Below are 12468 nucleotides of genomic sequence, written 5' to 3'. Positions count from 1 at the left end.
GTCCAAACATATTTTAGTCATCTCAAAACAGGGACTTTGGTCCATTCAAAACATTTATTTTGCTCATTTCAAGCAATAAATTTCACTCATTTCCAGAAAAAACGATTTCAATTATTTCAAACAATAAATTCACTCATATTTCCCTCATTTTAAACCGTTTTTATTTTGCTTATTCTAAAAATTCATTCATTTCAAAAACAATTTCCATTTGTTAAAAAAAAGATTTCACTCGTTAGAAAATAGATTTCACCCATTTCATAAAACATATTCCACTCATCAAAAAAAGGAATAGTTTTATCACTCTAAAACATTTTTATTATTTCAAAAATGATATTAGAAATTTCATTATTTTTAACATAGTTCAGTCAGCATAATTTGATTGAAATGGCAAAACTGGAACTAGTTTAAATCCATTGAAGATTGGTCTTGCTCGAAAGGTCTCGTCGCTAGGAATTCGAATATATAAAAAATTGAAAATTAATGTTTGGCTTAAAATATATGAGTGGTTGAAATTATCACAAGAGAAATAAAAGGACATGAATTTACTGGGAGTGATTGTGTCCGTGTCATGCATGTTGGGGAGGAGAGAGAATATGTGTCATGCATGCGTGGATGGGATGAATGGGACCACAAATTTGACTTAAGTGTTGAGAGATATGAAAATAGGGGTTGGATAATACAGAGATATACTCCCTCCGTTTCCAAAATATAAGTCTTTCTAGAGATTTCAATAGATGACTACATACAAAGCAAAATGAATGAATCAACACTTTAAAATATGTCTACATACATCCGTATGTTGTAGTCCATTTGAAATGTCTAAAAAGACTTATATTTCGGAACGGAGGGAGTACTTATGTAGTAGAATCATAACTGCACAGATCTTAAAGGCACTGTGTGGTGGATGCTGTTTACCGGAACAGGTAAAAAGAAGTTTGCGAGGTCTAGCTGGGCTGCGCCAGATGTTGAGTCTCGGAAATGGATGTTATGTAGCCCAGCCAGCCCAATCAATCAGGCTGAAGAATTTGCTCTAAGCAAAAAAAAAAGGGAGCTCCAGGGGTGATGAGTTGCACATTTCTTTTTTTTTTCCACTAAAGAGTGGATTTTAGTTAACTCAAAATATAACATCAATAATCCCTCGTTTCTAAATATAAGATTTTTTAAAGATTTCAATATGGACTAATGTATATAAACATATTTTAGAGTGTAGATTTACTCATTTTACTCTGTATGTAGTTCGTATTGGAATCTCATAAAAGACTTATATTTAGGAACGGAGGGAGTACTAAAAGTTGCGGGTGACATTTCTTTTGGATGCCAAAAGAGTGCGATTGCTCATTTTCTTTTGCGTTTTTTAATCGTAGTTGATGTCAGGTGGCTGAGAGCTGCTTGCTTTGTAACCGAACCAGTTGGTTTCTTTAATAAAAATCAAAAGAGAAGGCCCTTCTTTTATTAAAAAACTAAAAGTTGCAAACTGAGCCCGAACATGGCTACCAAGCTCCCTAGCCTATGCAAAGTTTTTCCCTCAAGTCACCGCATCGGTCCCCTTCCTGTTTTCTTGTCGAGCGGCCTCGTCGACGGCAAGAAGAGTGTCGGGACCTGTTTGCCCGTTTTATTTTGTATCTCAGGTTTTGTTTCCCCAACAACTCGATGAGATGCTGGCGGTGCTAACGTTTTGGAATAAGGTCTCTCTCTACCTCAACGATGTCCATTTCGGCGCTGGCGAAGGGTTTGTGAGAATTTTATGTCTCAAAATCTGTTGACTCTTGTCAGATCTTGGTCGTGGGCGTGTCCTTCAGGCAGAGAAGTTGGCTAGCCATTGGTTAGGGTTAGGGATCCAAAAACCTATCACTTTTTTAAACATGACAAATACCTACCACTCCGGTGATTTGTTGTTTGAAAAAAATCCAAATGACTGTGTGATTAAATTTTATTCAAGCTTATGATAGTTGTGGCCCATATGTAAGCGATGAAGTGGCAAACAAAGTCAAGCCGTTTGTTTGACCATTACATTGGACCCTTTTTTTAAGCTAATCACACATACCATTAACCATAGAGATTACTGCTGGAATTTATTCTAGTTTGGGCTAGCCCAATTGCAATTTCAAAAATTCCTGATAAATCCTAAAGGCCCATTTAGCCCATTCGTGCAAGGTAAGGGGTGCTACTAAAGTTTAGTCCCACATTGCTAGTTTGGTGGGAGTTGGACCACCTTATAAGGGAGGTTGTTTCCCCACATGTATGAGCATGAGAACAAAAGGGACATTCACGCGCTCCTCTCCTCCTCCGCCCGCCTCGCCGCGACGCACCATGCCACGGGTTGCTTTTTTGCCCTCTTTGCTTCAGCTCCCGTCCCAGGTCAGGATAGTAGGCCTCCGAAACCCCACCGCTTTCAGTCCTGTACGGGAGAAGGGTGATAAGGTTTTTGGAGAACATCACAGACGCTCCGGACACCGACGACCACTTTCCCAACGACTACTTCTTTCCCAATGTCGACAACCTCTTCGACGGCATGACTGGCGAGGATGTCGACCCCAAGAGCAGTGCTTCTGCTGTTGTTCCGTACGTTCTTATGCTCTGTCTGTTTGAGGTTCTGCCACAGTTTCTTGCACTACTATCTGCTCTACATATGTTTGTTGTAGATGCGTTCGGTTCTACTTGATATATGCAGATGCTATTTACCTTCTCTCTATCAAATTGTATGACTTGTTTTATCTCTACTATATTAGTCATGCTATATCTAGTATTTCTGTTAATAAAATCATTTGATAAATTGCTCATATTTCCAACAATTACTGCACACAAACATGTGAAAAACACACAAGACATCTAGAAAAAACGATGATAGGAAGCTTTGCACAAAGGATCCCCAAAAGGGACAAAATACAACTTGACCCCAAGATCCCGTTGCGCCTCGCCATACTGTTCTCTGTCGGTCTCTGCTGCCATAGTAGCGCCACCAAAGATAGAGGGGATGAACCACCAGACCCTGAACTGGAGGAGCACCATTGCAGACTATGCTGCTTTTCGAGCCGATGAAAGAATCTGTTAGAATTGACAAGATCAAGTCTTTGTAGCACGTCAGCCGGGGATCGTCCCCGTGTTCACAAATTCTTGGCACCGCCGTCTTCATTTGATGTGGTGGAGGAAGAACATCACCACCGCAAGCCGTCAACCGCGATGCCCTCTTCAAGACAAAAAATCCTTCTGCTGTACCGACCATGCCTCCAACCAACAGAACGCCAGGAGCCAACTACCAAATACTAAGACCGTCGGATCCAAATACCGTCCACACAACCGAGCCGACTGCTCCCCGTCGCCACAGATTGGAGCAACGCCAATATGGTGGAAGAACAACAACACTTTATTTCTAAGCGACATCGTCCCTTCCCACTCACTGAAACAATGCCTCCAAGGAAACATCCGCCTACCCTACCTACACAACGGAGCCGAAGCGTCGGGGTCCCCTCCTCCTCCCGTCGCCGGAACGGCGGATGGAGAAGGCGGGGACCCACGGTGGCACCAACGGAGGAAGGGGCAGAATTGTCGCCTCCGGGGTCACCTCTCACTTGCGGTTGGGAGCAAAGCAATTTTCATGTGTGTACCAATGGTTTGTGCCACATAGCCGGTTGCAACACTTTATATTTGTGAACAGGACAGAGTACCAATGGTTTTGACCTTCTCCGAGTTTGCAAAATTTGTAATCATGTCGTATTTGGATTACATCACATTGCCAACTATATGGAAATTTACAACACGACGCCTCACATGAAGACAAATAGGCCAACACCAAAGAAAAATTAAACTTATACTACTGCAAAACACCAAAAAGAAAGAAGGCAAAACACACAGTCACATGTATGGATCCATCTCCCCGCGTCAGCGCGCGCCCATGACCGAGACCTCAATTCAATTAAGCCTCGAGTGGCTTGCAGACGATGGTGGCGTGCTTGAGGATCTGGTTGCTGAACTGCCCGGGCTTCTCGGTGGTGTCGATCTTGTCCTGCCCCGGCGGCGGCAGCAGCTGGAAGTTCTGCACGAGGCGCCCGAGCGTGATGCCGATGATGGGCAGCGCGAGGATGATCCCTGGGCAGCTCCGGCGGCCGACGCCGAAGGGCACGAACCGGAAGTCGTTGCCGTGGGCCTCGACGGCCTTCTCCTCCTCGAGGAAGCGCTCGGGCCTGAACTCGTCGGCGCGCACCCACCGCTTGGGGTCGTTGGCGAGGAACCAGGCGTTGACGAGGATCTTGGACTCGGCGGGGATGTCGTAGCCGGCGAGCTTGGCGTCGCTGAGGTTCATGTGCGGCACCAGGAGCGGGATGGCCATGCGGAGGCGGAGCGTCTCCTTCACCACGGACTGCAGGTAGGGGAGGCGCTCCAGGTCCGGCTCCGTCACCGCCGCCCCGGCGCCTAGAACGGCGACGATCTCCTCGCGCAGCTTCTGCTGGATCTCCGGGTGGTTCACCAGCTCCGCGATGCCCCACTCGATCGACCACAGCGTCGTCTCGATGGCTGCAAAGAATCAATCCAAGCTCCTCGTGAACAATTTGTTGCATGCATCGACAATTTAATTAGGAGGGGAATGTCTTGTAAAACCGAGCTAGAAAACGAAGTTTGGTGACAAATCACGTGGCTACCATTTGTATATGGTACTATTGCAGTATTATACAGCTCAAAGTGTACTCCTATGCTCTCCGCACGTTCAAGGAATAATACTGGATCACGGAGCTAGAAAGCGATACGCTAATGCGCCGCTTAATTAAGAATAAAAAGGTTAGGTGTACGGTGTGCGTGCTTGTGCCGTCCAAGCGCCGCCTAACTAATAAAAACAAAAGGTTAAGTTAGGTTACGGCCTCTTTGATTATAAAGTTTCCAATCGTGCGTTGCTGCGTGCTAGTACTTTTTTCTAACAAAGAAACGGTGGTCACCAACAACATCATGATCACATCATATATGTGACTACGACTACGTACTTAACCACTCCACTTGTGTTCTAAAATCTTCATGACAAGGATATATACCATGTTTCTTTATCAGGTAGAGAAACATTGTTTCGCTTCTCAAAATTAGGCTGGATGGATGGAAAGATGAGTACGCATATTTAGTTGATGAGTTTTACCTGCGACGTTGATGTTCTCGACGATGTAGAGGACGTTGTCGTGGTTGATCTCGCCCTTCCTTTCGGCTTCCAGGATGTGGTCCATGGCGCACCTGATCTCACCCGTCTTCTCCAACGCCTCCCTGCAAATGCCATGTTCAGATAAGTTAGAGATCTGTACTTGTTAATTTCCCAGTTGGACAACCGGGTGACGAGAGCTTCGCATACAGTAAAATGCAGCCATGTTGCTAGGCTGGTTGTTGGCATGATCGATCCGTCCAATATAGAGGATGAAACTAATAACAACTCCATTATCGTACGCGGCCCCACATGAGGTGCAGCATGCAATGCAAAATGGTAAACGACTAGTACAATTAGCCATTTTAGCCTACTTTCTAACTTGTCATTTTTCCCCATCACTTGCTAAGAAGATGTGGATCTGGTGAGACCCGCTCCCCTGAGACGAATGATTCAAACAACTTGTGTTGTACGCTTTCCACTGTCGGTGTGATGGTGAATGAGTCGGACTTCCAACCGATTCGGTGTGATGGCAAAGCTTCGAAAAAGCTGATCCATCACATGATGTGCGGTTGTTCATGGAATCATTAATCTTTGCATGCTACCCGAAGCAAAGATCTCAAGCTCCTCCCGTGCATCCCGTTGTGCGATGTGCAAATTATTGAGGCATCTAGCATGGGGCATCCTACGAGTCATTGCGTGTTGGTTTTGGACGAGAGCGACACGATGGATTTGTTGGCCTTGAAAAGGTCAAGCGTAGGTGCGGAGAAGTTTGACCCTTGCTGCTCCGCGACGTTACCAACGTCGCTGCCACTCTGATCTGGATCACATCAGCCTACCCAACATGTGCAGGTAGGCGCACCAAACTCGCTCTCCGGCTCACCAATGCATCGCAGCCGGTCAGCTACCACCGCCGGCCGGTTGGCGCATACGAAGTACTTACTTGCTTAACTTCACTTGGATTATCACTAAGCGCAGGAGTTAAGTACAGTCCATCGTACTTACTTGCGCGGTTGGACGAATTGGTCCTCGAAGACCTTCATCCGCTTGGTCTTGAGGTTGGTGCAGCGGTTGAGGTAGCGGCGGAGGAAGGGGCGGAGGACGGGGATGAAGTCGCCGTAGTTGTAGTCGAAGCTCTGGGAGAGGATGCTGCGCTCGGCGTTGAGCGCCTTGAGCTGGTTGAAGAGCGGGTCGGCCGTGCTCTCGAACCGGCGGTCGAACATGATGCGGAACATGTCGTTGTACATCATGAGCTGCAGCCTGCGGCGGACCACCACGCCCGCCGTCGCCGCCGCCGGGTCGGCCCTGAGGTCCTCCACCACCAGCCGGGCCTCCTCCTCCCACCCCACCCGGTTCTGCGCCACCACCTTGTTGGTGAAGAAGGGCACCGTCATGATCCGCCGCATCTTGCGCCAGTGGTCGCCGTACACCGTGAACACCATGTCCTGCATTCGTAGCACGTTAATTACGTCACCCGGCGTTGATTAGACACCCATTAATTACACCCGCTACTATGCGATCGAGGAGCAGATTAATGAAGACGATCTGATTGATTCGATTTTACCTGGCCCTTGCCGGTGAAGATGTCGAAGACGACGTTGCGGGTGCGGGAGCCGAACTCGACGCCCTGGGTGTGGAGGACCTCCTTGGCGAGCTCGGGGCTGGAGACGACCACCAGGTTGCGGACGCCCATGCGGAGGAGGAACACCTCGCCGAACCGCTTGGCCAGGCCCATGAGGTTGCGGTGGTTGAGGTCGTCGCCGACCTGGAGCCAGTTGCCGACGATGGGGGCGCCGGAGGGGCCGGGGGGCAGGCGGAAGCGCTTGCCGGTGAGCTTGGCGACGGCGATGGCCAGCACCGCCGCGGCGAAGAGGCCCAGGAGGGCCTTCTCCAGGAGGAGGACGTCCATCGGGGTAGGTGCGGTGTGCGGCTCCTGTGTGTGTGCTGCCGTGCTGCGGTGGAGGGCCCGATCGGATCGAGTTAATTTGACGGAAGATTGGGCGCGGTGGGGATTTTATAGCGGGGGGTCTGATGGAGGTAGGTGGCGGACTGGACGGATGCGAAGTGGTACACGAGGCTTGCAATTTTTTTGGTGGGTGGGTATCAGTGCCGTGGGAGTGGGACCCACTCGAAGCGGGCCATGTTTGGAAACCGTTTTTATCGAGGATGGGCATGGCGAATCGGGAAAGAGGGCTGGCTCATTTTTTTTTATTTTTTTTTGAGGAAGAGGGCTGGCTCATGTTTGGTGAGTCAAGGGGTTGGCAAGGTCAGAGCTCACAAGTCGCAAGGGTGAGTAAACATGGCGGCCGGAGCACCACCAACCACACCAAAAAAAAGAAGAGAAAAAGCGCACGCAGAAACTGTTGGCCAATCGTCGTGGCCCAGGTCAAACCAAGCAAAATGGCGGTTCTGGCCGGCAACGTGACCACGGGTTTCCTGGCATCGGGAAAGTGGCCTCTTTTTTCTTCGTTCGTGAGAAGTAGAGGAGCAGCCGCGCGGAACGCAAGGATATATGGTGACAACGCAACCAGTGTTCCTCGCCGGCCATCATGTTGCCTGAGCCACCTCCTCCGATTGGCGTGTGCCAACCTCCTTCCTCTCCTCCGTCGGTGACGCTTCGGCCATCATGGTGCCCTCGTCTCCGACTTGGAGATCGGCATCGCGAGAAACGGCCGTGACATCTCCGTCTTCGATTTGGGATTTCATACCGTGGGAAATGATTATGAGGTGCCTAAGAGCATCTTCAGCCGTTCGGCCCCCCAGGGCGCCGAAAAAGAGCCGCTTGAGGGCGAGCCGGCGCTAGATTGACGCGTGGGGGCCACTTTGTTCCCAGTCGTCGGCCCATAGGTCGCCCCGGGTTCAGCGATGTTCCGTACAAATATATGAAAACTCGGCGATTTCGGCACGAACTCGGCGAAACTTCATTGAAATTTGTAAAAAAGAACATGCAAACTACGCCAAACTACGCCTAACCACCACCAACGCCGCCGTCGCCGTCGTCTACATGCCGAGAAGCCTGTAGAAGCGGGTGTAGTCGCCGCTGTCGCCATCGTCGTCGTCGTCATCACGTGCCTCGCCTGTGCCGACGCCGTCCCTGCTGCAGCCCTGGCCAGGGTCGCCGACGTGCGGTGGGGCGCTGGACGGCCCGGCCTCGTCCTCCTCGTCGCTATGGAGGACGATGAGGCATCAATGGAGGCTGACCGGCGCGGCAGCGCGGCAGCCTTCGCATTGATTCCCACGGGAACCGAGGCGATAAGGGCGACGAAGCGGCGTCTCGCTGACTCGACGGGCCCATCCTCTTTCGCGCCAAAAACGCTCGCCCCGGCGCCATCCTCTTTCGCGCCACAAACACTCGCCCCGGGCGCCCCCCAGCACGCCGGGTTCGACATGGGTCCGCCGGCGCCAGTTTCGGCCCAAACCGGCGAAAAAGGGCTCCTGGAGACGCGATTGGGCCGATTTTTGGGCGCCAGCGCGGAAAAATCACCTGGGGAGAGCCTGTTGGGGGCGCGGCTGGAGATGCTCTAACAAATAGGGTTCGCAGCGCCACGCACCTGCCAACCTCTGTCTGGTCGTTTGATTGTCTCGCGATTCGTGAAATAGTTGGATCCCGCGTGTGGGCACAGTTGGTTTTAATCGTTGAAACTTGTGATTTTGCATCTAAAAAAATCTATCTTTTTGGTTGCAACTATCAAGTTTCAGAGTTGAAACTATAAGTGATTTTTTGTTGGTTGCGGGTACTAAAGTCTTGATTTTATCGGTCGATCGTACTAAGCTTCAAGAGTTCAAACTGAACAAAAAAAATCAAAAATCATCAAAACATATTCAAAATGGATCTTATCTGAAAACCCTTGTCACGGAAAAGACGAATATGAAAATAGAACTTAATTTGGGCTTTTTATTTAAAAGATATAAAAGTTTGAAAAATCCAAAGTCAGAAGAAAAAGCACGTGAAAGCGACTCGATGCATCCGCACCTGTGTGCCCCTAAATCCTCTCCCAAACATGATCTACTCTATATTGACTTACCAATCATTTTTGAACCGTATTTTTGGGACGGCTATAGGCTTCACATGTTCTTGTGGTATGAAATGGAGGAGGTTCAAGGGGGAAAATGCATTCTTACATGAAGATATGTTTGAAACCTAAAAGTTTTGGTGGATTGGGAATTTAGGATTTGGATCTCCACGGCCTTGCGCTCCACGGTAGATAGGAGTGGATGCGCCAAATTGTCCCCACAAAGCCCTAGCAAAGATCGCTGATGGTGTGTAACCCTAGGTCTAGCAAGATCTTCAATAGTTGCCAGAGTACCCCCCCCCCCTATTAAAAAAAATCTTTAATAGTTCATGCAAATGTTAGTTAAATGTGAGGAACATCCTCTTTTGGAAGGATAGATGGAATCAAAGCATGACCGCTAATGAGATTGTGCATCTAGTTTTGTATAAAGTTTGAAAGAGATGTTTCAATAAGAACTCAGTGGCTCAGGTGATGCATTTGGATTCGTGGATGACTGATATCTCTGGTAGCCTCACCGGACTTATTCAGTACATCAACTAGTGGGATGCCGTGAATGGTGTTGATCAAGTTGGTGGAAAGGATGACAAGTTCCACTAGAAATGGAGTAGGACGGGCTCATATACATCACACTTGGTTTATGACTTGTTGTGTCAGGGTACGGTGAGATTCAGTCGAGCTCACTACATTTGGAAGAGTTGGGCTCCCCTTACCGGCAAAATCTCCATATGGCTTGCTTTCAATATATAATTTGGTCATATGATTATCGGGTAAGGCATGGCATTCAGGACTATATGAAGCTTCGTTACCTGTGCTTGTAGGATGAATATATTACCAACCACACTCTCATCCAATGTGTATGAGTGAAATATTTGGTGGCACTGTCTCAAGTGACTATTCCCGACCACCACATCCCCAAAGTGGACTCGGATTGGGAGATGTTGAGATAAGAGATGAGTGCTTGCTTATCAAATGGCTATTCAAATTACTTACCAAGTGTCGAAGTTGAATCCGGTGGATCTCGGGTAAGAGGTCCCGAGCTACTGATCTTGGTTAAATGGTAACATGATAGAGAGGGACACGATGTTTTACCCAGGTTTAGGCCCTATCGAAGAGGTAAAACCCTACGTCCTGCTTCTGTTGTATTGATTGTGGATGTAGTACAAAGTACATGATGATCTACCTGGAGATCGTATGTGAATGAATCTAACCCTGTGGTCTAAACCCCTCTACCTATATAGGCACCGAGGGTACCTAGGGTTACATGTAGGTCGGTTACTGTCGGTGTCAAAACCGGCGGATCTCGGGTAGGGGTCCCGAACTGTGCGTCTATGATCGATGGTAACAGGAGACAGGGGACACGATGTTTACCCAGGTTCGGGCCCTCTCTATGGAGGTAATACCCTACTTCCTGCTTGATTGATCTTGATGAATATGAGTGTTACAAGAGTTGATCTACCACAAGATCGTAATGGCTAAACCCTAGAAGTCTAGCCTATGTGAATACGGTAATGAGTATCCTCTTATCCGGACTACGCTCTCCGGTTTATATAGACACCGGAGAGACCTAGGGTTACATGGGGTCGGTTACATAAGAAGGAATCTTCATAGTTGGTCGCCTAGCTTGCCTTCCATGCCAAGGAGAGTCCAACCCGGACACGAGTATAGTCTTCGGCCTTCACATCTTCACGGCCCATCAGTCCGGCCCAATGAATAACAGGCCGGACGCCCGAGGACCCCTTAGTCCAGGACTCCCCCAGTAGCCCCTGAACCTGGCTTCAATGACGAGGAGTCCGACGCGCAGATTGTCTTCGACATTGCAAGGCGGGTTCCCTCCTTCCGAACTCCAGAATAGTCTTCGAATGCGATGATTGTATCCGGACCTGTTACACACACCACACACAACCGCAGAGAGAGTATATATTTTTACACGAGTTCCATCCGCTGACAGCTTTCTGCAACATAACATCATGTCTGTCCGGTCATAATTTCGAACCGTTTTCGTCTGCCATCCCACGTTTCAAGACGCGGTTGTTATCGGCGTGTCTTGTCGAAGCAGAGATCGTGTCCCCTTATTGCTGGATTCTCATCAATGCGGGCATGGGTAACCCAACCGTGCCGTTTATACAGCCCTTGGGAATAGGCGGATCTTAAGGCGAGTGAGGAGGCGTTTAATATATGCTGCCTTTATAAGGGGATAAGGATTCCCTCTTCCTCTTCTCACGCTCTCTCTCTGTCTCCGCCTTTCCAATCTCGAGCTCCAGCGCCCAAGTTCTCATCTCCTTTCCACTCAAGCAACCTTGTCCGGATCCGGCGGTCAGGGCAAGTGGATGGTCTCCTCCATCAAGGAGGAGGACATTACTGAGCTCCGAGCGGCCGGATATTTGGCGAAGGGAATCGCCCACCGCTTGCCGGCCGAGGGACAAATCGTCCCCACGCCAGAGCCCAATGAGAGGGTAGTATTCCTCCCTCATTTCTTCCGCGGGCTAGGGTTTCCACTCCACCCTTTCGTTCGCGGGCTAATGTATTATTACGGGGTAGATTTCCATGATCTGTCCCCGAATTCCTTCCTCAACATCTCGGCGTTTATCGTCGTGTGTGAGGCCTTCCTCCGCATCCAACCCCACTTCGGGCTGTGGCTCAAAGTCTTCAACGTGAAGCCGAAGGTGGTGGATGGCCAGCACGCGGAGTGCGGAGGAGCCATGGTGAGTAAGCTGTCCAACGTCTCTTGGCCCATGGGCACCTTTGTGGACACGATAAAGGAGTGGCAGAAGCAATGGTTCTATATCACTGAACCTCGCGGCACCACCTGGGCCGCGGCTGCCGAATTCTGCCCCGGCGCTCCCATGCGACTCACCTCCTGGGTCGAGAAGAGTCCGGACTGGCGTTCGCCTGACGAGCTGATAGCGCTGCAGACGCGCGTCCAAAGCATGGTGACCAAGAATGTCAAGCTCGTCGATGTAATCCAGGTGATGCTAGTTCGCCGGATTCTTCCGTGCCAGCGCCGAAGCCGCCCTCTGTGGGTGTTCAATTCGAAGAAGCACCAGACCTTGGTGAGGCTCTTCGAGACTACTTACGAAGGCGCCTGGAAGTTGCTTTTTAAGGGCAACGAGAAACCTCCGGCCACGGATTCGGACCATGGTCACGATTTTAAACACCCCGCCGGCGAGGTATGGTATTTTTTATGTACCCCCAACTTAATTGTTTTGAGGATGATGTGTGAGCTTTTATTATTGCCTTTTCAGGACTGGACGGAGAGGGCAAAGCGGATCCAGTGTCCGGCTCCGCTGCCTGAAAAACCAGTCATCCCGCGTCTGGCGAAGATGCTGGTGCCGGCGCCAT

At 49.5% G+C, this 12468-nt stretch overlaps 1 protein-coding gene across 1 annotated transcript; it reads right to left on the bottom strand.

Moving 5' to 3' along the window:
• Nucleotides 1–3659: 3659 nt before the first annotated feature.
• LOC123077675 (trans-cinnamate 4-monooxygenase) lies at nucleotides 3660–7112 on the bottom strand. Its single transcript, XM_044499968.1, has 4 exons — nucleotides 6681–7112; nucleotides 6122–6561; nucleotides 5120–5241; nucleotides 3660–4512 (listed from the first exon to the last, which is right to left on the bottom strand). Exons 1-4 carry the CDS (start codon nucleotides 7023–7025, stop codon nucleotides 3914–3916), a joined length of 1506 nt encoding a protein of 501 aa, XP_044355903.1. The 5' UTR covers nucleotides 7026–7112; the 3' UTR covers nucleotides 3660–3913.
• Nucleotides 7113–12468: the final 5356 nt, after the last annotated feature.

Source organism: Triticum aestivum, chromosome 3D, assembly GCF_018294505.1.
Source record: "Triticum aestivum cultivar Chinese Spring chromosome 3D, IWGSC CS RefSeq v2.1, whole genome shotgun sequence".
Classification (NCBI taxonomy): Eukaryota; Viridiplantae; Streptophyta; class Magnoliopsida; order Poales; family Poaceae; genus Triticum; species Triticum aestivum.
This window is presented reverse-complemented; position numbering and strand designations above follow the sequence as displayed.

Coding starts and splice junctions, on each gene's coding strand:
- LOC123077675 (XM_044499968.1), bottom strand. CDS start 7,025: ATGGACGTCCTCCTCCTGGAGAAGGCCCTCCTGGGCCTCTTCGCCGCG. Junction 6,562..6,680: donor TCTTCACCGGCAAGGGCCAG/GTAAAATCGAAT, acceptor CTACGAATGCAG/GACATGGTGTTCACGGTGTA. Junction 4,513..5,119: donor CGAGAACATCAACGTCGCAG/GTAAAACTCATC, acceptor GATTCTTTGCAG/CCATCGAGACGACGCTGTGG.